Consider the following 25,909-nt stretch of genomic DNA (forward strand, 5'->3'; position numbering starts at 1 on the left):
GGACAGGTCAACTCGCTGATCATATCTGTTATGTAATGACGTCTTTCATTACTGTTTGTAGTTGTGCATGTTCTGCGTTCAGCACGTGCAAAGAGAACCATGGCTTTAGTGGACAGTCAAAATGAAGACGAAGTTGAGCGAGCGACTCTTTTCGCCAAACCCTCCTGCTTTCTCATTATTGGGAAGCCGGTAATTCACCGTCTCTGTCTCTGTCTCTGTCTCTGTCTCTGTCTCTGTCTCTGTCTCTGTCTCTGTCTGTCTCTGTCTCTGTCTGTCTCTGTCTCTCTCACACACACACACACACACACACACACACACACACACACCTACATACCTACACACTCTGTGTGGAAGAATTGCTCAGAAGTATTCAAATACTCTGACACAAAATGACCACATTTACATTTCTATCTCAGTAAATGTTTTAGAGGTAAAAATGTAATTACTTGCTATTAAATGTGCTTAAAGTATTACAAATAGTTGACATACCCAGTGCTCTGATATTACTGTACACAGCCCCCCCAAAATTTGACACAGAAAATAGAATAGCTGGTGTCATAATTATTTACCAACAAGTATAAGTATAAAGATAGACAAAGCTAAATGTATATTCTGCTGTATTATGAGATGTGAAATATATATGATATCGAAATAATATAATATATGGATGTGAAATATTCTGTGGCTGACTGGTTCTTTTATTGCAGGGGATGGGAAAATCCACGTTGGCCAAAAAAATTGCTGACTCGTGGAATTGTATCTTGATTGATGGCAAGTACAGCAGAGAACAGATATACTTGAACAAATGCTCTGGATCGGCAGTGGAATTTTAGTTTTTTAATCTAAAAGCTCATATTTTATAGACACAGAACTGCTCAACCGACACATCAAGGACAGAACAAAAGAGGGCAAAGAGGTGTGTATGATCATCTATACTTTGTGATAATATACAGTTAATATGATATATTTCTAAACTTTCCATTGTTTCCCTCTGTTTTTCTGCATTTACGGCATCCTGTTTCCCTATTTCAGTTTCTGGAATTTTTGAATGAGGGGAAAAGTGTTCCGGAAGATTTGGTGCTCCAGCTAATTATTGCAAGGCTGACGTCACCAGACGTTAAACACTACGGTAACTCCATGAATATAAAGTATAATCTACATTAAAAGGTAGATCTGAATTTTGTAACCGTAATGTCTTGTTATGTTCTGTAAATATGTTATGTGATATAAATATAAAGTGTCTTCAACCTGTATTGATGAGATTGGTCCCTCTCTTATTCTACAGGGTACGTGCTGAGCTGCCTGCCGTCCATGTCAGAAATGTGTCTGAAGATACAGGAGCAGATTGACATGATCAAAAAGCTGGAGTTTCCACCTGATTTCCTCATTAATATCAAGGTCACTAGCGACTTCTTTAGTGTAGTATTGCATAGAAATAGAATCATTTTCAGATTTCCACTCTCACAACGATTGTTTACATGTTGACACAAGAATTTAGCTTTTACCTTAAGATCGTGCAAGATAGATAGATAGATAGATAGATAGATAGATAGATAGATAGATAGATAGATAGATACATACATACATACATACATACATACATACATACATACATATATACATACATACATACATACATAGATAGATACATAGATACATAGATACATAGATAGATACATAGATACATAGATACATAGATAGATACATAGTTACATAGACACATAGACACATAGATACATAGATAGATAGATACATACATACATACATATATACATATATACATACATACATACATACATACATACATACATGCATACTTACTTACTTTAGTCATCCCCAGAGGAAAACTGCAATGTCCCAGCAGCTGACATCAAAAACAATAGGCAGCAATAGCTACAAACAATGGAATAAAAATGGCAATATCTGGAAAGAGTGAAATATGCAATAAACCTTGCAGTTAACTGTACACAATAGAATATGACAGGATAATGGAAAGTAAACCTGACATTTACATTTTTTTTTTTTTAAACCTGGAAAAAGCAATTGTTACACAATAAAATCGAACATATGACAGGATAGTGGAAAATAAACCTAAAAATGTATAATCAAGCGGCATAAAACTGAGTAATTTAAGTAGTAAAAACAGAATACTGACAATAGCCTTTGAACCAAAAGTGAACAGTGAAGCATCCACCTCTGTATCAACAAATTCAAATAGATCCATTTAGATTTAGATTGGATAAATGGTGAAACTCTGTCCTGGCTCAGTGTGCAGACGTGGACCTGATCCAGCGGCTGTCTGGTCTGAGGCAGCACCCGGTAACGGGCCAGGTCTACCTCAGCGGGCAGCTGACCAGCGAGAAGCCCCACACAAAGATGGAAGAGGGGGAGTCTCTGTCAGATGACGGAGACCAGAGTGATGACAACCTGGGTGAAAAGGAGCAGGTAGGGCTCACGGGAAAAAATACCTGTCAACATTTGGGGTCAATTTACTTTTTGTGGCTATCATTTTCATCATTCACACCTTTAGGCTGTCATGGTGCTGTAAGTCAGTAGTTTTGTCTGTGTAAACACCTTGTTGGCAGAGTTAATGCAATGTCACTCACTCACTCACTTTGATCGTTTCATACAATCATAGCTTTATGTCTTCCTGTTGTTTTTTAACATCAATAAACTGTTTGATTTCCAGTGGTGGAAGGTATACTGTATAAATACCTAAATATATTTTTCAAGTATCTGTACTTACTTATGGATATTCAGTTCCAAAGACTTCCGACTTTTATTACTCCACTATGTTTCAAAGCAAATATCTACTGTGTAAATTTTACTCGCCTACATTTCTAACACAGTCGTGTTACTTAAAGTTTTTTTTGTATGGATTTATGATTATAGATGTTAGTTTTGAACATACAGACAAGTATGACAAGTACTTTTACTTTTAATACTTTTAGTACATTTAAGAGCAAGTACTTATCTTCTTTTACTTACATAGAAACATCAACATGGTACATTCACTTTTATATTTCATTATGTGTGTGGATATTTGCATTTTAACTCAAGTAAAAGCTCTGAGTACTTCTTCCACCACTGCAGATTTTGTTATATACCCTACATTATATGGTTACGTGTCTGATATATGATAATTCACTCATTGTTTTCTAATTTGTCCTTAACTAATAGCTTATTAAAGATAATCAAATTAGACTATAGTTACCTTCTACTATACTGCAATTCTAGTTAACATGTAGATAGAAACTTGAAACATCCCTGGACGGAAATTACAGTGTCAAAGCAATTCACATCGAATAGGTAATAACAATTAAGGTAATATATGAGAAAATGTGAAAAAATATAATACAATTTAACAGTTGATTGTACACATTGAAAATATGGCAATATAGACTAATCCTAATGATAAACAACATATATATATAGATATATCTATATATCTATATCTATATCTATATATATATATATATATATATATATATATATATATATCAATAAAAACAATGACCCAAAAGATAAGCGAGAGAAATTGGTCATACACAATAACTAATTAAATAAACCTAACAGGGAACCAGAAAGATGAACCTAAGGATTATAAAAATGTTAATTTACAGTACACCTAATGATAAAAGGTATAACGTTAAAGGGGACCTGTCATGCTCCTTTTCAACAAGTTAAAAAAAGGTCTCCTCAGGTCCCCAAAACATATTTTTGAAGTTTTCTGCTGAAAATACCAATACTAAAAACAGTGTGTTTTACAATAGTGTGTTTTTAGTTGTTTACACTGTTTTTAATTGTTTTATCTGGGTGGTTATTAACCCTAGACCCCCCCCGTTGAAAAAAAAACTGATTATACAGCCAAATCCAAATCAACTGACAAATTCTGAGTTGGGTACAGCCTGAGAAAATAATTAGGAATAATCGGACACACACAAAACAAATCCCCTATATGGGCTGTCCATCCCAGGGTCGAGGGGAGCAACTGAAAATTTTAGGTTCTCCAGTAGCCCTTGAACATTTGATGGAAGACAGTCAATGATGATAACTAAAAAATAATCATGTGGCTGGAGTTATTTTCTTTTGTTTGCCAAGTCCAGACGGTCATGAACCATGACGGTCTGGAAACACGTTGATCATTCACAATTCTGCAGTTCCTATTTTACTGAAGCGCTTAATGACGTTGTTAAGGGCTGCAAATCTAAACGGCTTATTTTACCATATGTTTTCTGAAATAGACAGCTCCCAAAAAATTGACTAAGTTGTCTTATTTCACAGTTTGCGTTATGCTGCTTTCACACATGCACTGCAACCCTAAAATCAACGTTAATTACCCAGAGGATCCGAATCATTTGGACCGGACATAACCCGGACTTTACCCAGCCAGCACCCTAGCACCAACTCCGTGTAATGTCCGATTGAGCGGTATGTGTGAACAGAGCAGGTAATTGTCCGGAGAATTAGCAGCTAGCAAGTGGCAGCTAGCAAGTGGATAAGTCGGTAGCCTTGTCTGCCATCTTGCGTGTGCTAAAACTCCGCAGCGTCATTGCGTCACGTCCTGCCTCCTGCACAGTCTGCCCAGGCTCCGCCTCTCGCCTAAACCAAACACAGTATTTCCAGGTAGTGTGGCTCTGACACAGACAATCTCTGGCTGTGTGCTACATGTGTGAAAGGGCAACTCCGGACAATGTCCTGACCTGATTATCCAGATTTTATCGGGAGTGCATGTGTGAAAGACGCTTTAGTAGGCCTGTCAGAGACCTATATGTATGTGCACAAGCACTGCAAAAGTAAGTTTTTCATAGGTCCCCTTTAGATGTGTGATTCATTGCTATAAGACAGTGTGTTTTTCTTTGTGCATTACATCTTTTACAGAATCGCCACACCTTTTGCACCTCCCAAGCCATTTATTTGGTTTGTGCACGTTTAAATGCTTGTTTCATTTTTGTTTACATTTCAGGCAGTACTCTCAAAGGATGATATCCAACAGATGGTTTGGACACAGAACAACTCAGCCCCGAATGTGGCTCTCAAGATCAAGATGTACAAGGACATCATGCTCAAACCCCTGGAGGCAAGTTACACACAGAAAAAACCCACTATCAATTTATAACATGAAGTCGACTGAAAAATACTTTGTGGAGATACGGGTTGACTTGACCGATTTTTGGGTGATTGTGATCTCTCAGGACTACATGAGTAACCACGACTTTCGCTTCCGGTTCGAGCTGGATGGAAATAGCAGCATCGAGGAGCTGCACGTAGTAAGACCTCCTCAACCGAACATGATGGTCACAACATTGAACCATAGATGGAGATATACAGTATATATATATATATATATATATATATATATATATATATATAGCTGGATAGATAGATAGAAATAAACAGTTAACTGTACACAAGAAAAATTGAAAATAGAGTACAATACACACAAATAGAATACAGTACACTAAACCTAATGATGAACAAGTATAACCTAAAACATGATAGAAATGAAAAAGACCTAAAAAATAAAAGGTAATGGCCACAAATGAAATATAAGGTCCTATACAATAACTTATGAAATAAACAGTGATCCAAAAAGAGGAACTTAAGATAGAAATGGTGATGTACAACAATCCTAACATTAAATCTAAACCTTAAACAGTAAACAAAAAGTTGCCAATAAGACTATTAACCAAAAGATTTCACAGTAAACATACACATTACATTACAATACACAGTATTACTAAATTCACATTCGGACATTGCTGTGCTCCTAGTATGTGATGTCCCGTCTCGAATCCATGGCACTGAAGCGCGTTGCCGTTCCCGTTCGACTGCATGAGAACGAAGATGAGGAATTTCAGGACGATATTGAAACGGTAAGGGCTTAATTAGAAAAATGTAGAAAGTGATTATTTCTTTAATACTTGAAGATTGAGACATCCAAAAGATCCGCTCTCAAATGGACCCGTGAATCACCACCATATTCCTTTCCTGCTGCTCCTTGAAGGAGGCGCTGCTGAGGTGCATGTGCTCCCTCAAGACAGTTGCCCCTGGCTTCAGGTGGAGGAGGAGCCGCTGGGGCAGGACATGCCCCGTACGTCTCAAGGAGGGCCAGATCGTCGAGGGGAAGCCTCAGTTTTGTGTGGGGTGAGTATTCTGTGAGAGGTCAGAATCACAATCAGTTTATTCCGCCAGGTACAATTACATATACGAGAAATCTGTCATCGTGAGGTTTGGTGCGTTTCAGGACAGAAGAACAGCATTAAAGAAAAGCTTAGCAGTCCCAAAAAAAAGCTGAGTATAAAAACAATAATAAAATAAAATAGAATAAAGAGTGAAGTAAAAATAAAATAAAAATTGCCAATGATAAACAAATAGCCAATAACTACAAAACAGAAATATATATAAAAATACACAGAATATACAAAATGCGATACTACTGTATGCAGAGGATACATTATTGTTATGGGTATGTTGGGTATAAATTGTGTTATATATAGTAATATGTGTTACTATGTACTAACTAGCCTATTACATTATGTACAGTGCAATACCAGCGTTATTGCACATATATTATTGCACAACTTGTGTGACTGTGTGTGTATGTGAGTGTTTGAAACGATGTGAGGTGAACAAAATGCTTGAAGAAGCAGGTTATCAACCCATTTGTCGACCCTCTGGGCAGGTTCCAGGCCAAGCTGTACATCCTTTCATCTCAGGAAGCCTACCACAAGTTTGTCATCAACCCCCGGCGGTACCTGCTTCCTCCCATGCCCCGGCCCCCCTGCAAGGTGACCATAGTGGGGCCTCCTCGGGCGGGCAAGAGCACCCTGTGTGGTGTTTTAGCCAAACATTACGGCGCCTTCGTGATAGATGTCGAGGAGCTGATGCGGCCGGTCGCGCTCAAACTTGAGCAGAAAAGGTTACAGAAAATTGAGGAAGCAACAGCCAAACTCCAGATGAAGGAGCTTGAAAGCACACAGGCTTCGGGTGAGCGTTGCTGAACTGACCCAGACTGAGACAGGCATGAGTGATTTTATGTTGTGTTCGTTTTGAATGAAAAGACAGGAAAGAACGTAATTTAACCTAATTTACTTTTGCAATCTTTTGCAAATGGCTGCTTTAATAACGTAGGAAACATTAAGAACACGCTGCAAAAAGGGGATGTAATGACATACATTTCTGTTATGGTTATGATCATTATTTCAAAAATAGTCCAGCTATTTTATTAGTTGTTTATTTGTTTAATTGTTTTTATCAGACACAACTTTGTTCAGAGAAAGACGCACACACGCACGCACGCACACACACAGACACACACACACACACACACACACTGTCATATTCCTGCTTTAGAACTTGTTCAATTTTGCAGATGTCTCCTGCTCTTTTCAGAGACAGAGGATCAGCCAGTGGATGTTCTAGCTGTCGCGCTGTTAGAGGCCAAAGAGACCAGCACATCGCTTTCTCCTGAAATGTGCGTCAACGCGTTGAAGCAACGTATAGACGAGGTAGGGTTGTTGCTCTTTTGTTCTTTTAAACTAAAGTATTTATGAGTTAGCTTATGAAAATCACACGTGTAATCTACAATAGCCGAGATTAGGGATGTGACGATAACCGCATTACCGCAATACCGTAGTCACGTGAACTCACTGCGAGGTTGAGCCATTACTGGCAATCAAGTAATATTCTTTTATTATTAATCATTAATTTTTTGTATTTGTTTTGTTTGCTGGTGAAAGTTTGCATATATGAGTATATATATGAATTTGAGTGCATGCTGTATGGTGTGTGATATGAAATACAAGCACAATAATCATTGTTTAGTTATCATCATTAGCCGCGTTTCCACCAAAAGTACCTGGAGCTTTTAGTCAAAGCAACTTTTTTCAAGGATCTAAAAGGTTCCATCAGTCCGTTGTCTGCGTTTCCACTGCAGTCTAAAGACCCACAAAGTTCATGCAAATTCGTACGTTGACATATGAAAAAGGGGCCGCTGTTTTAACTGCTTCACTCAAGTCCAGAAGGTGACGGTAATGTTAAAAGACGATACACCAACGAGAAGAATAAAATGGATAAAGAAAGACAACCAAAGTGATAGTGGAATCTCACTTTGGTTGTCTTTCTCGATTCACACATATACAAATGTATTTATGATTCCCCTTATTTAAAATTCCTCATTGAAATGTTATCCCTGTGCATTTTTGTAAGCGTCTATCTGTTTTATCCTGTTGTTGTAATGCACAATGACTGACAAGACGAAAAAAAACCTAAAAAACCACCAACCCCCCCGTTGGTAAACCGAAATACTGAGGTGACAGTGGTGACAGAACAAAATTCTTGTCTGAGTCTTAAAACGCCTGGTGTGTCATGGCACTGAGGCGTGTACCCCAGTTGAGACTGTAGCTGTAGGAAGTCTTCATCGTGTTTACGTCGCAGATTGAAGAGGCGGATGGCGACGCAGAGGTCAAAACTGGTTGGGTGCTGGACAACTTCCCCAAGAACCGCGCAGAGCTGTCTGCCTTGCAGAACGCCGGGATCTTTCCGGACACATTCTTCTGCCTCAGGGACAGCGAGGGTTTTGCAGGTAGGATGGGCTCAAACCAAAAACCACAAACTTTTATTTTGAAAACGCTCGAGCACTCAACGGATTGGTGCGGTATCTGCTGTACCTTAATGTGTACCTATGTTACCTAAATGTCGCTGGAGCATGTGATCCATCTTTGTTTGCAGGAAGGACAATTTTGAGCAGAATCTACAAGGCGAACAAGGAGCTCTCAGATCAGGAATCGGAATCTGCAGGTCGGACTTAGAAAAAATCAGAAATAGGAATCGGCCAAGAAAATTTCAATCGGTGCATCTCTAGTTGGTAAACATGTTTGGTAACTTAACAAGATGATGCCTTTCAAGGGATATATTCAAATGAGATAAATGTCTATATGTAGTTAGCCGTAGTAGCTTGCATACAATGTGATGAGCCTCGTTACGAGACGGCTATTGGCAGCATGATGGAGTCATTTAGCTGCAGTAACTCAAACGCCGCTAAGACTCCCTGTTACACTTTTGTGGTACTCAAAATATTTTCCCAGGTTGGCAGGTCTGTTAACCCTATTTTTTCCATCTCTGCTCCCCTCAGATGGGGTTCAGCCTGTCAAGTGGGAACAGGGATACCCAGAGGGCCCGGAGATGGACAACTTTAGACTGCAGTTGAAGCAGTTTGCTGGAGATTGGGACAGTATGGAGACAGTTTTAACATGCAGCTTTGCGTTACTGGAGATTAGCAACAAGAGCCCTGAAGACCTCCTGGAGCAGATGGTCTTCCAGATGGAGAGTAAGTCGCCACGTCTGTACGTATGTGGTGTCTGCTTACAAACATCACAGTTTTCATAGTAGTACAGTGTTTCACTGGTGAAGCAGGGAATTCTATCCAAATAATATGTATGAGTGGAATATAAGCGATTTCTTAACTGGGGCAATTGTTCCAAAGTTTAAAAAAAAAAAAAAAAAAAAGAAAGAAGGGAAATGAGGGAATCTGTCAGTTGTCTTTGAGATTGACAGCTTTCGTGCGTCACAGTGGCCATCCCAAGGGGGAGGTCGCGGAGAAGGAGCCATCACCTGTCTACCTCTCTGACGGTACTGACGATGCGCGCGCTAGCGATGGGGTGCCCGCAATCGGCGCACCAGAACAGTGTGTTTTCATTTTAGATAGACATCTAGAATCTTTACATAGATCTTAGATGTGATTTTATTTCACGTTTGCTCATGGAACAAAAATAGTGTGTATGGAATGGTATGGGACGAAACTGTGCGTATTGGGGACACTTTCTCCGTGATTCTCTCCCCGATCACTCCCTCCCCGATCACCCCCTCACCATGCGTCATGCGCAGACCAGTCGTGCCCCGTTCCTTCGTGCCCCGCCCCCACACTGTTGTTTGTTGTTTTATTTGGAGGCACGGACGCAAACACGGATTCACACGTATACGGTATATTTATATTTGTGATTTACGGTTTATGAATTACGGTAAGTTTATTTATGATTCCCCTTATTTATAATTCCTTGTTGAAATGTTATCCCTGGGCATTCTCTAAGCTTCTATCTGTTTTAACAAAAAACTGTTTGACTTGAAGAACCTCTGTTGACTGACGGGTTTCCGACTGATGTTTGGACTCGTCGACTTTCAGAGGGCAAGCCCTAACTTTTACCCAAAAAGGAAAGTGTCAAGATGGATCTTCCAAATGTTGTTTATCTCACAGATATGTGTTTCCTTGCGTATTCCTATCAAATGATTGTGTTTGCTGTAACGTTACTGTGCTATACTCAGGTGAAGTTGCAGGGCTGTTTTCCCTTTGGCGAATGATAATCCTGAATCCGTGATTAGCATTGCTTGCTTCATTGTTGACATCTACCCGGTGCTCTAATCGTTGTGCTGACATTATCAGGTACACACAAAGTTTCTTGTTTATATACTTTACTCACAGGTGTTTGAATTGACCTGGATATGAAACATCCGTAGCGCAATATAATATTTTTCTAAAGAGATAAGACGGAGCCCTTTCTGTTTTGACAGAACCATTTCAGTACGTAGCTTGGGAGCTCTCGGAAGTGGACCTGGCTGAGGAGGAAGAAGACGCTCAGGCACTGTCGGTCTTGGAGAAAACATTCACCAAAGACGACGACGAGGAAGAGTTTGAAGACGATGAGAAGGAAGTCAGTCAAAAAGAGAGATTAATCATTTTGTATTGGCTCCGGTTTGAGTGTCAAGTCAGCTGTTCCAAATAATTCACATTTTCTGGATGTTTTTCAGTGGCATGTGTAACTTTTATGGGTGTCATTGCAGCCTGAGAATCTATCAGTTTTCTCTCCACGACAACATTACATCCCTCCTCCCTTTTGCCTCCCCTCGGTCCTCGGCTGACATCAGACGGAAGGGTCCTCAACCAGAGTATTGGGAGACAGCAGTCATTTCTGCCCCGTGGTGCTCAAAGAGCGCTGCGTCATCTTGCCCTGCATCGACGAATTTGCGGCCAAGTACCGTGAAAAAACCTACTACTTCTCGGGGGAAGAGGCCAGGGAGCGTTTCATTCGCAACCCCCAAGAGTTTGTGGCGCAGGACGAGCCTCTGAAGGTGAGAGAGAGAGAGAGAGAGAGAGAGAGAGAGAGAGAGAATTACCGGATTACAGACAGACAGGCTCATTCTCCTGTCTGGTCTTCTGTCCCAGCCGCCGGCTCTGCGAATCTTTCTGATCGGGGTCCGGGGGTCCGGTAAGACCACCCATGGTACTTGGCTGGCAGAGCAGCTGGGCTTGTTCCACATCCAGTTCAGGGAGCGGCTCCAGGAGCTCATCCTGGCCAAGACCAGGGTGCTGGTGCCCCGCGCCGATGACATGGAAATCACACAGGATGACGAGAGAGGAGAGGAGGAAGATGGGGAAGAGAGCCCGTCTGAGAAGCCAGAGGTACGCGGCCATAGACTTCTTCATGGGTATTTTGTATCCGCAATGATCCACAGCTTTTATATTTCTAATTTAGGAGTCATTTCTACACCTGGCAGGGCTCAACAATAACTTTTAAAAGTGCAGGATGGCAACCAGGCATTAGCTTTTGATTGCCAAAACTGAATATGGTTGCCATTTTTAGTCACTTTATATTTTGAATAATTAGGATACTGTATCTGCATCTGCATTTGCATCTTTCCAGTTAAAAGCAGCTCCCCACCAGTTGAGGTCTGAGCCATGCTCATTATTAATGCTGTCTGTCTACAAAGATAAGAACTGGTTATTGTACTGGCTTTATGTTGACAAATTTGACCAAACTGACTAGAAAAAGGACTAAAACTAGACATTTCCTGTATATTTTTGTTTTAGTTAGTTTGCTCAGAACATAATATCGTTTCAGTTAGTTTTTGTTTTTTCATACGTAGTTTTAGTTTTGACTTATTTTTGAGCTCTGTACAGGTATGCAAACACATGTATGGTGATAAAAGGTCTGAAATATACCTATGGTGGTAGCTGAGGGTTTTCCGGGTTCCATGAATGCATCACTTCCGACACACATTACAGTTTTCCAAGCACCTTGAAGGCAGCATTGCTTCGGAGCGCTTTCAAACAAGACTAGAGCCTTGTCGGCACTTTAGTTCTGACATAATATCAGAGAACGAGTCCATGGATTAAAAAATAATCACTCAAATTGATGTGGAAAAAGTGACATTTAGGGAAAAGCGAGTTGTTTGCATCCCTGATTGTAACAACCTTGCTCTACTGCCATCCACTGGTGCGTACGTGAATAAAAGCACCAACGCACGGGCAGTGTTCTGGTTCCGGCTGTAACAGCAATATTTAAATATCACTAATGCAACAAATGTATTTATTTTTGGGTGCATCTTTTGCGGTTTGCTGTCCCCTTTTTTGTTTTTGTTAAAAAGTGGTTGCTAATGGGGGAAACCAGAGGCCACAAAATGGTTGCCAAATGACTCAATCTGGTAACTGGACAACCGTTACTGTCAAGGCTTGTATAGTTTTAGCCCCAAAGTTTGAAAATGGATGTTCACAGGGCTGGTGGGGATTCCACCGCTGGTGTTTATTTGATTTATTTATTATAATTTTTTTTACAAGTACTTCATCTAGTGAAGCATCCTCCCTGCGCACTTTATGCCAATTTTAACCAATAGGGTGCGCACTGAGCCACACTTACGATCTGTAACAGTGTTTTGATCACATTTGGAAAGAAAAGTTAATATTAGGTCCAGGATTGATGTGTTTCATTAGAGAACAGTCAGATATTTCAGTTTACAGCTCACAAACTGACTCGGGAGTCAGTTTGTATACCAGTGATATTATTCAAGTTCCTGTGACAGGTAGTGCTGACCGAGGAAGAGGAGGCCATCAAGTCCTACTTGTCTGATGGAGAGCCACTGCCTGCAGAGGTCCTGGATGTGGTGCTGGGACTCTACTGGGAGCAGGAGCCATTCAAGTACTCACACAGCCACAAAAACATAAACACAAAGTTTAGCTGAGTTGCTTTGTTCTTACCTTGTGCTCCCCCTGCCCCCGCAGATGCGCACAAAAAACATTTTCATAAAAGGATTGGTTTGATTAATCAACCCAGGCCTTTTTCAACTTTTTATAGCACAACCTCGTTGGACACTTCACTATTGAGAGACTCCTCAATGCGCTTAAATGCATTCTAGTCAGACAGTTTTTGTTATACCGGAAATGTTTTTTTGCACAAATAATGCATTTTATCAGTTCTTTCAGGGTGTTAAAACTCTTTTGCCATTCTGCAAATCAGCTATTTTGTCTCCATCCGCACTAACTTGAGATTCATTTTGAAATACTATGCAATATTACTGTTACTTAAAACATGTTCAAGAAATACACTAAGATGCATACGACTGTAATGACTATAATGTTTCCCGTTTTCAAACGGCGATTTAGTCTTTTACTTTACCTCGTTGAACTGTGTTTAAGCACAGGGAAAAGATGTAGCAGATCAATACATCTCCCAATAGTAAAGCATTGTAAAATAGCTATAATAGCTATAGTGATTTGTTTGTTTGGTTGTTTTTTTACAGATCAACCGGATTTATCTTGGAGGGCTTCCCCCAGAACAGAGAGGAGGTGAACTACATGGTGCAGCAGCATCTTTTCCCGGACGTGACCGTCATCATGGCAGTGGAGGTCACAGACGTCCTGGATCGCCAGCTGCCACATCGCATGGAGGCCTGGAGGGAACGCCGGCGCCTCCGCAGAGCCCAGCAGAAGCTCGCCCGTGAGCTGCGGAAAAATATTTGGGTGAGGAAGAGCCAATCCCATATCGATATCTTAGCCTCCCACCTCTGAGATAATCCAATTCCTCCCGCCTGACTTTTCAGCTGTGCTACTTTCTTCATGGTGAATAAGAGTGGCCTGTACACACTGAAGCCTGATTCACATCGAATGCGTAATCAACAGTCGGATTAACTGCGTCTGAGTTTTGTATCCCAAAATATGTCAGCGAAAATAGGAGAGCTGTTTTTTTTTTCTCCAGAACAACAGCGAGTAGTTTGCTCAGCTGGACATTTCCTTTATATTGTGTTTGCAAAGGGTGAACAAACATAAAAGACACGTACAATTCACTTACATAAAAAGAGATTTATTGATAGTGAATATGGTGACATCCAACGTTAACATTAATAACCTCATTATTTAGAAATATGTGTCCTACTTACTTAGTTTTAAGCCAAGTTCCAATAAAAAACTTGACTGACGTCAATTCCAGTCTTAGTGTCAGACCCAAACTTGTCACATGAGTTGAAAAATTTAAACGCATCCCTGAGCCTCGATCAGACGTGTAAATTATGTACCACAGCGCGTCATAGCTTTTTGCATGCGGAATCCCACTCTCCATAGGAATGAATGGATTTCCGGTTTGTTCTTGTCATTAGTCATTTGAGGTGTTAATCAGTATTGTAATTTAAATTTACAATTTTAATTGAATTACATTTCTTTGATACAGGAGGAGGCCGTGGCCAAGAGGAGGGCCGAACTCCTGACGGAAAAAGCTGCTGAACTGACGAGAAGATTGGTGAGTGGGACCCGTTGAAACAGCTTACTCACCAAAGACTCGTCATCATTATGATGATGATGATCATCATCACCACCCCTTCTCCCCATCCTTCAACGCCCCACCCCCACAGGACCAGAACAGCGAAAACGATACTCCAGACGAGGAAGACGAAATCAGGGGCCGCGAGGACGGCGTGGACGATGAGGTGGAGGCCATACTTCATGAAGAGTTCCCCCCCGAGGAAGAGGAGGATGATACGGCAGGGGAGGAGATGGACGAGGCGGCCGTGGAGAGGCTGGAGATGGAGATCGGCGTCCGCTACGAGTCGGACGACAGCTACATGGCCACCGTGAAGGTACAAAGACGCCTACACTGTATGTGCTATTTTTCGTTTGTTCTTTGTCCCATATCATAGAATCAAAGGTTATGTTGGAGACTGCTGGGTAAACAAAGCATCAAGCAATTTGATGATATCTGTTTTGGCTCACATAACTTCTGATTTACTAGAATTTTTAATATAATTTTTATTGAAAAAATAATCAATAGATTAATCGATTGATTGATAATTAGTTACCCTTACTGTGACCTCTATGGCTGTGGAGTGTGTTACATCTATATGAGTTTTTAAAAACTCAATATTTTTACTACAGAATGCGAAACTTGGTGTGTTAATTTTACAGAGTTTGCACGGTCTTGTGTTTTAAACATTTCAGAACCAAAATGAATCCTAGTTTATACTGTAGTAAGCTTTTTATATCATCGCTATAACACTCCCAAATCTGGCAAGTGCAAGTATTTTGGGATGGTCTTTTATAAAGTCCTCACAAAAAGAAGCCATTGCGGGATCAGTCTGTGTCCAGAACATTTTGTGTGTTCTCTTAAATTCAGGAGCTCCTGAGCGAGCGCAACGTCCCTGAGGTGACTGTGAACGCTGCCCGCAAGCCCCGTGCCGTGCGCTGCCAGCTGCTTCGCAAGATTCAACCCCTGTTGACCAACAGGGAGTCCCTGTTCCAGCAGTGCCAGCACATCAGCTACAGCCTGGCACGCAAGCTGCTTCAGTCCTCATACAAGTTCCACAGCGCCTTCGGCTGCTGGGACCCCGTCAAGGTGTGCGTGTCTTCAGTCCCTCTGTCCTGTCTCAGAGTCACTGGCGCCCTATCTAAGCTGGGAGCTTTGTAAGGGAATAGTACAGGGGATCCCAAACTGGCGTCCGCAGCAATCTAAGGCAGGGGTTCCCAACCACCGGTAGGGGCAATTTCTACAAGGCCAAATTTTTTCAGAAGCAATCTCGGCTCCACTATGCGATCAGAGCAGTGGAGCAGGTCCACAGCAGCAGCAGCACAACCAGAGCGATCTCCACTGCCATTCAGAACAATCTTTTTCCAAACAAAGCAAATAAAAAATGTTGTTGTGTTGTTATTGTCGTAAGAGTTACTAAATTACATTTGTTTCATTTGATTCTTTTTTTTTCAGTTTTTCTATTATTTTTTCGCAAAATATGTATGCTTAACCTCACAAATTTTGGTCTTAAATAAATAGCCACATAGTATTTTCCTCGGCCAGAGCTTAGTCTGCCATGGAGGCCTCACCATAAAAAGTTTGGGAACCTCTTTACTAACCTCTTTGCCTCCTTCTGGACAATGTTTAAACAATCAAATCCTTCATCACCGTTCTCCACCCTCCCTTCTCTCGTCTCCTCTACTGTTTATGTATCTAGTTCATAGAAGGGGACCTGCTCCAGTCGGTCCAGGGGCCACTCAGCGTCACCTTCCCACTGCTCCTGCACCAGTTTGTCTATTTCTTTGCCTCCCAGGAGACGCGTGCCGCCTTTACGCTCAACCCCTTGAAGTATCTGAAGCAGAAGCCCTGCCGCTCCATACCCATTACGGTGGCCATTATAGGACCAATGAAATCTGGAAAAACAACTGGTAAAACTCAAGCAGTTGTCCGTAGTCCATTTACAGTCATGTTTAATGCAGTGTTTTCCAACCTTTTTCCTTGGAGCACCCTTCTTACATCTACAAGACGCTGAGGTTCCCCATCCCAACTACCCATACACACACAAACAAACATACGCACATTTGTTGTGACCAAAAGAAAAACATGTTCTTCATTTAAAATGAATAAAATATAGCTGTTGTGTGTTTTTTGGCTCTTAGTGACAAGCCACGTTTTTTCGGGTGTAATGGATCGGCCATAATGGCTTTGACAGTGATGTGATATTTTAAAGTGAGACCTAACAGGATTGCACCTTTAAAATAGAATTTTGATTTAATATATTTAATATTATTTTAATATTCCTTTTTTACCTAGAAATGATCAAGTAAGTATGCTAGGATGTTTAATAATCCAATTTTCACAACATCAGAACAGGTAAGGCCTCGTTCCCCCCACTGATCTCTGTGCCCTGTTCATAGTGGCCCAAACATCAGGCTGGGAACTACTGATAATGTGTAGCCAGCTGGTCATTATCACAATACATGATCAGGTAGGACTCTGAAGGTTGTTATTTTGCAATAATGACCGACTGGTTGCACATTATCCAATTATTATGCAGCTACTTACTAAACAAATAAACATTCCCACAAAATATAGATTTTAAATTATTTTATACCTCGTATGAGTAGTTTAACAACTTCCACTAAAATAAATAGACCCCACAAGCAACGTGGTTATCACTGCGTGAAATGAGGGATGTGAATTACTCAGAAATAACTGATCATCGATTGCCGCTATTGGCCAATCAGAATCGAGTAGTCCACAAAGCCGTGTAATAAAAGCATGATAACGTGTAGAAACTGTGTCAATTATCTTTCTGCTGTAATTTTCATCTTTTTTTCGCTGATGTGCTGCCATCACACGTCTCTCCAGTGGCCAAGATGTTTGCCCAGGAGTACGGCTTGGCCCGGCTGTCCATCGGCAGTGCGATGCGCATGGTACTGGCTGCTCAGGGCCACACGGACCTGGCTGCACAGATGAAGAAGGCCCTCAATATAGGCCTCAGTGTGCCGGACGAACTGGCCATCCGGTGTCTGGAGGTGGTGCTTATGAGCCTGGTCTGCAGTACAAGAGGGTAGGTCTGATGTGGGGGGAGGAATCCAACATTGGTGTTTATATGACCCAATCACACTACGAGAGTGTTTTTTTAATCTTGATGTCAAAGAAAATATATTTATTGACGCTTACACTGCAATCTACCTCAGTACAATGCAGCAGTAATGCTAGTGCCTGAATCCAAACATTGTGCCGAAAAACGTCATTGACCTTTCTCTTCGTGATGAGATTCAAGCATAGTGACTCTCTTCCATCCTATGTTATGTTGAGGAATCATAAGAAAATGTGTAGTACTGCAAAAAGAAACCCTCTCTATGGCTAAGAAGCCTATACATATCCAGCCAGGGTGTCTGCAGAAACTTAAAAAGTCAAAAATTTTACAAATACTAGGCCTTGAGTCATTCAATAGTTTTAAATGGCATTGTGTGATATCTTAGTTTCAACATAAACATTCTATCTGATTTTAGTTATTTTTGTCAAAATGACTCATCTTCTGCATCAGAGTCTGACCTCAAGGAAAATGCTATAATCACAGTTCGCAGAATCATCTAGTTCATAACCTGCACTATTTCCACCTAATACTTACACATATGTAGAACTTACTTTTAGGCTTATCTACAATACTTTGAATAACATAAATGAATATTGAAACATGTTTTATTGGAAAAGTAATCAGGCACACTTCTCACTTTGTTTATTGGGTTAATTTTTCTCATAGAGGTGTAAAGCTTTGCTTTTCTTCTCTTTACTGTTCCAGGTATGTTTTGGATGGCTTCCCCTTGACCCATAAGCAGGCGGAGCTGATGGAGTCACGGTGCATAACCCCCATGATAGTCGTGGAACTGGAACTGGACACAGCGGAGGTGCTAAAGAGAGGCCTGATGGACAAAATGAAACCCAAGTACGGGAGAACTCCTCCAAACGACTACAGTCTAACATCTAAAACGATAGGCTACTCATATTGATTAAAAACATCAATATTTTACAGATACTTGGAAGTTCTTTGTTCAGAGAGTTATTTATCTTGTTGTTGTTATTTGTCATTCTGCATGTTGTTTAGACATCCAATCGCTGCGTTATTATTTAAGCGTACATACAGTATATGGTATTATTTAGCGGAATAAGCCAAACTGGAATGAACCATGTCCCTTTGTTCCACCATCATGTCACACGGCAGGAGTTACCTGATGCACGACAGCTCAGAGATTCTCCACATCCGAAACTCCCACTACAAGACAGAGGGGGAGCATGTGCGACGTCACTTCAAAGAGCACTATGAGAACTGGTCCCTGGTGGACGGACTCAAGAGCAAGTGGTGGGTGCGGAACCACATCCTGAAGGAACTCCACCTCAGCAGGAAGTACATCCACAGCTACTTGGAGAAGTCCTTCAGGGGTAAAGTGGAATAGCATAACATGGATGCATGGATCTGTTGTTTTACTTCATTTCAAACTTGAGTTATTACTATGCCTTAAGCCGTCTCCAGACAGCTCCAGTGAATAAAGCTGAAAGCCCCTTTAAACCAACCAAGCCTCAACTTGGCCCTGACAGGCTGTGATTGGGCCACTCAGGCACCCATTATAAAGCCCACCACTCACCCGCTGTGCGTCCACTGGCTCGGCCATGCACACGCGAAAGTGCTGCTGTTTGGACCCGTTCTTTTGCGTTGACTGCTCGAGTCTGCCACCGGAAGTCATCCGCCATCGGGCCTACATCTTCGGGTTCCCTCCCTAGTCGCCCTCGTACTGCCGAAATGCCAATGAGCATCTTGAGGGAGGGCGAAGAGGAGGAATTGGCTCTTCTCTCCTCGGGCCTTGTTCAAGGCCGCGCTCCCCGCCTCTCTGGATCTCAGTATCTGTGCCAGGGGGATCAGGAGGAGTTGGCCGCACACCAGGAGTTGTGGCACTTCCACGCAGCCCAGTGGGGCTCCGAGGTGGAGGAGGAGGGGGAAGGAAAAGGGCCAGGTGAGGAGGCACAAGGTGTGACTCACAAGCCGTCCCAGTGGCCTTTTCACCAGCAGCTGTTGCGTCCCCTGGAGAGAGCGGTGGCGAACCGGGTGAGGGTGAGGGGACACCACGTTCTGATACTTTCCCACAACACCACAACGATTGCTTATCTCAATCGTTAGGGTGTAGCCCGCTCCCTGGTCATGCATCAGGTGGCGTCAAGGATTTAGCTGTGGGCCCAGTCCCACCCGTTCCCTGTCAGCATATCACATTCAGGGTAGGCAAAACCTGGTAGTGGACTTATTATTGAGGGGATGGCCGCAAGCGTCAGATTGGCACATTCATCCGCTGGTCATTGTCCTCTATGGTACTTCATTCGGAACGATGACCCTCCATCGGGCCACGATGCCCTGGCTCACTGGCCTCAGGCTCGTTTGTATGCATTCCCTCCCCTCCCACTGTTGCAGCAAGTGATGGACAAGGCGAGGGAGGACAGGGTGGAACTGGTTCCGGTGGCACCTTGGTGGCCGACACAGACTTGGTTTGCAGACCTGAGGACCCTCACCGTGGGTACGCCATGCTTCGGCCAGACGTCTTGACACAGGCAGCAGGGGAAATCTTCCATCCTGCTCCACACAAGTGGAAACTGGTCGGCTAGCCCCTGAGCAGAACCGACTATTAAACAAAGGTTTACCCATGAAGGTGGTGGAAATAATTTAGAGCGCTAGAGCCCCGTCAACAAGGGCGCTTTAAACATCCAAATGTCTAGCCTTTGAGTACTGGTGTGTGGCGCATGGAAATGTCCCATTACTAGGACTGCCCCTGACTAAAGGTGTTCCTAGTCAACTATTATTCATCAGTTAAGCCATAAAATATAGATTTAATTTTCAAGTGCTGCGCAGTGCGCATGCATGAAGCAAGCCGTCTGTTAATTACACCGGTTAAACTTTACGTCGGTCAATCTTATTAGGCCCTATTATTTTATCACTGTACATTTAAATTACATATTGACATAATTTGCACTGAAATGTGGCGTATAGAAGATCGTTTTCCCGGTGTCGGTGTTAGGGACCCCTCGTCAGGCGCATTTCCCAGGGCCGCAGATCCCGCCTGTAAATTCCCACTCTATGCTATAAGGCCGCCGGCTTCGCTACGCCTTCTCAGTTCCCGGGCCTGGTGCCTGGGCGCCCTGTTGCACTCTGGGCGTTTAAAATATGATTTGGTTATTGAAGAATATGATTTACGTTTTCAAATGGCTCTTATAATATAAAAAATATATTTTATAATAATATACGCAACATTTATTCCGACTTTTAGATTACTTCAGGCTGTGCGCATGAATGAAGTGAGCCACCTATCAATTACTGGCAAAAGCCTTTCATCAAAAGCTGTAATTATTCTTCTGAATGTGTCGGAACAACCAGCAAGCAGACTGAACATATATTTTTGTTAAAATTTGTTTCAAATTAAAAGCCCACTAGCATTTCATACACAAGTCCAGCCATATAGGTTATAAGGTTAATATTGACAAGCTGCAGCTCCCGAATGGAGTTTTATTTTTTCCCCTGTGACCAACCGATAAACAAAAAACTTGGTGACTCGTTGACTAACATTTGTTGGACTATTTGGGGGCAGCCATTACCCATTACGCTGCAATATTTGGATCATACTCAGTTTCCTCCAAGGCCTGAATGTAAAGGGCTTGGCACCGTCCATCCTCAAGGTGTTATAATGGAGTGCAAGGCAAGCCACCAGGCAGTCACATTTTGGCTCCAGATTTATGCAGGGCACCTACCGGTTAAGCCCGCAGGTGCGGTCACTGACTCCGAAATGGCATCTGGTTTTGGTGTTGAATGCCTTAACGAGACCCCATTTGAACCTCACCAGGAGGTGGGATTAAAATGTTGAAGTTTGAAGTTGAAGTTGTCGTGGAGAAAACCCCACTCTTAGGTTCTTTAAACAAATAGGCAGCACTTGAGGTAAGTTGGATACACAGATAAGACTCTTCATTAAGAAATAACCAGTCTGAGTGAGGTCTGCAGAGTACACTGTAAACTCTTTGGCTTGTTAAGTAATATATTCTTTTAAAAGCATTGACTCTGCCTTGTCTTCATATTTCCTTGTCTTCATATTACCACCATGTGGAGATAATTACTTGAGACCCCTCTCTACCTCTGTGAGAGGTCACAGGTCACTCAAAGTGGGTCCCTCACCCTCTAGCTTTTCAGAGGCCTCTCTGTTGAGACATGCATTCGCTCTTATTTATATTGTCTGAATAAATTTTTCATATTATGTCTAAATAAGTCCTATCTTAATCATATGATATATCTTGTCTTCATACAAACATATATTTCATGATGTTAATTTGATTCCCTTAACCTCTGCATTCCTTGTCTATAGGTGATTGATGGAAGGAGCAGCCTTCCTGCCTTCCATGTCTTTACATTACATTACATTAAGCAGACGCTTTTATACAAAGCGACTTACAATTATTCAAACACCAACGGACGCAGCCATCAGGAGCAATTAGGGGTTAAGTGTCTTGCTCAAGAACACTACAGCATGCTAGCAGGAGGAGCCTGGGATCGAACCAGCAACCACGTCTACTTCTAATTGTGGCATACTCAACACAAAGACATGTTTACTTATTCATTGATTCCCTTAAAAATAAGCTTAAAATTATACTACAAAGTCAGCAAGGCTTCTGGCACTTGTCCGGGGCAAAATGGGTGGGAAATCTGGCTGCACTGTCTGTGTTCTCCACGGACAATCGGAGGGTTGCGTTGAAACCTGATCTGTTTTTTCAGCCCAAGAACATAAAAGCAGGATTCAAATGAACCACTATTGATCTCTCTTCATTTTCTCATCCTCCCTTTGGGTCAGAGGAAGACAATAGGCTACATACTCTGTGCCCTGTCCGGGCGCTATCGGTCTATGTGAAGTGCAACGTACGCCAGTCAGACCAGCTTTTTGTCTGTTATGGATCTCAGACTATTGGAAAACCCTTGTCCAAAGATCGTCTCTCTCACTGGATAGTGGAAGCGATCTCAACAGCCTACTCATCTGTGAGGCAGGAACCCCCAGACGGTCTTAAAGTGCATTGTACTAGGGGTGTGGCTACCTCGTGGGCATTGTTACAAGGGGTTTCGGTCGAGTTGTGTGGTGCTGCTTCCTGGGCAACCCCACACGTTCACCAGATTCTACAGTCTGGACATGACGCCGTCAGCACTGGCGTAGGCTGTTTTGACAGCTGCCAGGTGTTTGCCTGCGTAGAGAGTTACGCTATGTGGTTGAAAGTGGTTATGGTCAGGTGATACAAGCTTAGCTGTACGTGGAATTCCCACCGACAAGCATTGTGGTGGGTCTGGGGGAGCAGTAATATGATTTATATATATAATAGAATTTACCTCTGAACCCTATGAATGGGTTCTTATATGCTGGAATTGGTATTGGAGGTCACATCTGCCAGTTGGTCCTTGGTATGGACTACCCGGACCCGGGGTTCTATGTCTCTGTCATTGGGGGCTTGCATAGGACAAATTGGTTCTGACCTTGTGTTCAGTTAGGGTAGTGGTTATACAATATGGCAGAGTAAGAACTCAAGTTTGAAATGTAGTAAAACGTTTGGGTTGTGCTACAACCCTGGTTTTACGAATGAAGAACGAGAATTCTTACCGGTGGCCTCACTGACCAGCTCGCTCAAGAGCTGAATATGTCAGAGGAAGTATGACAGGTGGTGACCCAGTATATACAGTATACCGGGGGGTGGGCCTTATGATGGGTGTCTGAGTGGCCCAATCAGCCTGTCAAGGTCAAGTTGAGACTTGGTTGGTTATCAGCTTTATTCAGTGGAGATGTCTGGAGACAGGTTAAGGCATATTAGGAACTGTTGTTCTTCATTTGTAAAACCAAGGTTGGAGCACAACCCAAACATTTAGTTTTTCCATGTATCAAGTTTGTTTTTGGGCTTAACTAACTGAGACCTATCAGTTCATCTACTGCTTCTTCTGCCCTTTATGTATCTGTGGATTGACCATGAAGGCCAGGCAGCCTCAGTCCACAGGCTCTGCATCACCCCCAAGGAGCTACAAGCTCGGCTGGGAGAGTTTATCCAGTACTGTCCTGTCTGCCTTGCCATGTTTCGCCACCTAGTGGATTGTTCAGAGGCACCATCCTTGGCACTGGCAGCTGAATACAAGAAACGGTTCTACAAGATGTGCTGTGCAGATCACCAGGAGGTAAGCACGGTGGAACTGACTTTTTAACTTTTTTAAATACAAAGAAAAAATGATCTTTTTTTTAAATTATTTTCTTTTACATGTTTAATACCTTTTATTTATTTATTTATTTGGTTGGTTGGGGTTTTTTTGAAACTATGTATAGCCTCAATAACGACAGTGGGCTTATTTATATATATATATATATATATATATATACATTTTTTATTGGTACATTTGTGTAACCTAATTTTGCACTCCACACTACAGGGCAGTTTATTATTGGCAGATAAATTGTGTTCATTTTCAGGGGGATGGGTGCCTTGCTATAAAAAAGTTTTGGAACGCCTGGCTTTACATATTCAGGTGTTTGTGGATTGAGCTCATCTGGAGTGCACATGTAGATATAAATTTGTCAAATTAAATACATCACAGACCAACAGTCCAAGTGATACATCTATTGATAATGAAGCCTCACATTTAAGGGTAAAAAAAATACATAATTTTTTCTCCTTCGCTCCGTGGTAACCGCAGCTGTTCCTGGCCACTCCAGATCAGTTTGTGATGCCCGGCTGTCCCCACGCTCTCCCGCTGCCACACCTCCTGCCCAGGAAGCTGACTGAAGCCCAGCTGAAGGACAGGTTCCCACAGGCAGTGGAGATGAAGGGCTTCTGCCCTGTCACCTACCTGGACGGAAAGCAAAGGTACACTGTCTATGTCTGCTTTCACCCAAAGCCTCGGTTTTTATGTTTGAAACACAATTGTTGGAAGTGCAGCCGGACTATGCAGTCGATACAATTTCAAAGAATAGCACATTAAATATAGTGTGAATCAAATAGATATTTTACGACAGACTAATTACCTATATCCACTAAAATCTGTAATGTTTGTGACTTTGGAACTTGTGACACTTTTTTATATTGTTTTCTATTGATGTTTCCCTGGCTTTAGCTACCAAGCCCTGGTTCGAGGACACATGGAGTTTGCTGTGGAATACCGGGAACGTATCTATATCTTTGAGACAAAGCAAAAACAGCAGACATTTCTAATGTGGGTGTATAAGTCTTATTAGATGAATCCAGATGCAACTTACATTTTGGCTTAATTTCTAACACCAATTATCAATTGTACAAAACAATCCACTCAGGCTTCCTGAAACCTACTGTGACCAACAGCTTCCCAACAAGCTGCCTCCTGTTTGTGAGCCTTTGCACCTCACCTCCCTCCCCATGTTGGGCTACTTGGAACAGGTCAGAACCACCTTAAACTGCTCAGAGAATCTTTTATTTATTTTCTCTTTTATTTGTAATTAACTTGTAATTAAATTACATTCAATCCATTTAATACAACATTTAATGTAAATGTGAATGTGTTTTTCACTCATGCCTGCATCTTGGTTACTCAGGGTGTGGCTGAAGCCATCATTAAAGCCATGACAGCTGTGGGGTGTGTCAAACCAAAGTATCCATTCCTCAGTGTGCAAAGATCAGCTCTCCTCTATATGGCCTATTACCTGAAAGGTAAACAAAATGATACAGGAAATGGTGGTTTGTGTTTATTTTTTTAAGAGTATTGCACTTTTTACTATCTCAATTTACCATTTCATCGCTTGTCATACACTCAAACCACCATCCCCACCACTGCCTCCAACCTCCATTTTTCCACAGCTTTCAATCAGAATAGCTCAGACTTTGTTCGGCAGAAGTACAAACAGAGGTTGGCGTCGTTTGAGGAGACGTGCGCGCTCATACCGTACCTGGGCACCACCATGACGAAGAGCCATACGCCCCTCAGTGAGCAGACCATCGACTTTAAGTTCAAGCTGAACAGATTCCTCGCTTTAGGAGAATTGCCGTAACAGGCGACACATTTAATGCACTCTTCACCTAAGGACAGTATTTCTTTAGGGTGTGATTACCATGTAGAAATTCTTGGGTTGATGCATTTATTTGTTTTGTTTTGTTGTCACTCTGTGAGCTTTTTAGGTTAACAGCATCTAACTAATAAAGGAAGGAATCTCTGTCTGTCTGTGTGTATGTCCTTCTATTATCTCAATAACTGTTCATCTGATCTATTTCACACTTGGCGGGTATATTGCTGGGTACCCAAGGACGTGCAGTGTCGAATTTGGTGCAATTTGGACACG

The 25,909-nt window shown here is 42.0% G+C and overlaps 1 protein-coding gene across 1 annotated transcript; it reads left to right on the forward strand.

The window, feature by feature from the left end:
- Nucleotides 1-99: 99 nt before the first annotated feature.
- Nucleotides 100-25,621, forward strand: ak9 (adenylate kinase 9; the record flags this gene model as incomplete). Its single annotated transcript, XM_080023117.1, has 34 exons — nt 100-189; nt 708-771; nt 864-916; nt 1,033-1,129; nt 1,286-1,398; nt 2,269-2,445; nt 4,967-5,080; nt 5,196-5,270; nt 5,775-5,876; nt 6,008-6,147; nt 6,686-6,990; nt 7,396-7,511; nt 8,440-8,587; nt 9,137-9,331; nt 10,570-10,709; nt 10,924-11,127; nt 11,222-11,458; nt 12,856-12,971; nt 13,573-13,792; nt 14,496-14,564; nt 14,677-14,901; nt 15,435-15,653; nt 16,264-16,474; nt 17,418-17,619; nt 18,358-18,501; nt 18,778-18,995; nt 19,424-19,662; nt 20,014-20,116; nt 23,588-23,784; nt 24,298-24,467; nt 24,715-24,813; nt 24,911-25,013; nt 25,169-25,283; nt 25,431-25,621. 34 exons carry the CDS (start codon nt 100-102, stop codon nt 25,619-25,621), a joined length of 5,211 nt encoding a protein of 1,736 aa, XP_079879243.1.
- Nucleotides 25,622-25,909: the final 288 nt, after the last annotated feature.

The sequence above is a fragment of the Zeus faber genome, assembly GCF_960531495.2.
Source record: "Zeus faber genome assembly, chromosome: 2".
NCBI classification, from domain to species: domain Eukaryota; kingdom Metazoa; phylum Chordata; class Actinopteri; order Zeiformes; family Zeidae; genus Zeus; species Zeus faber.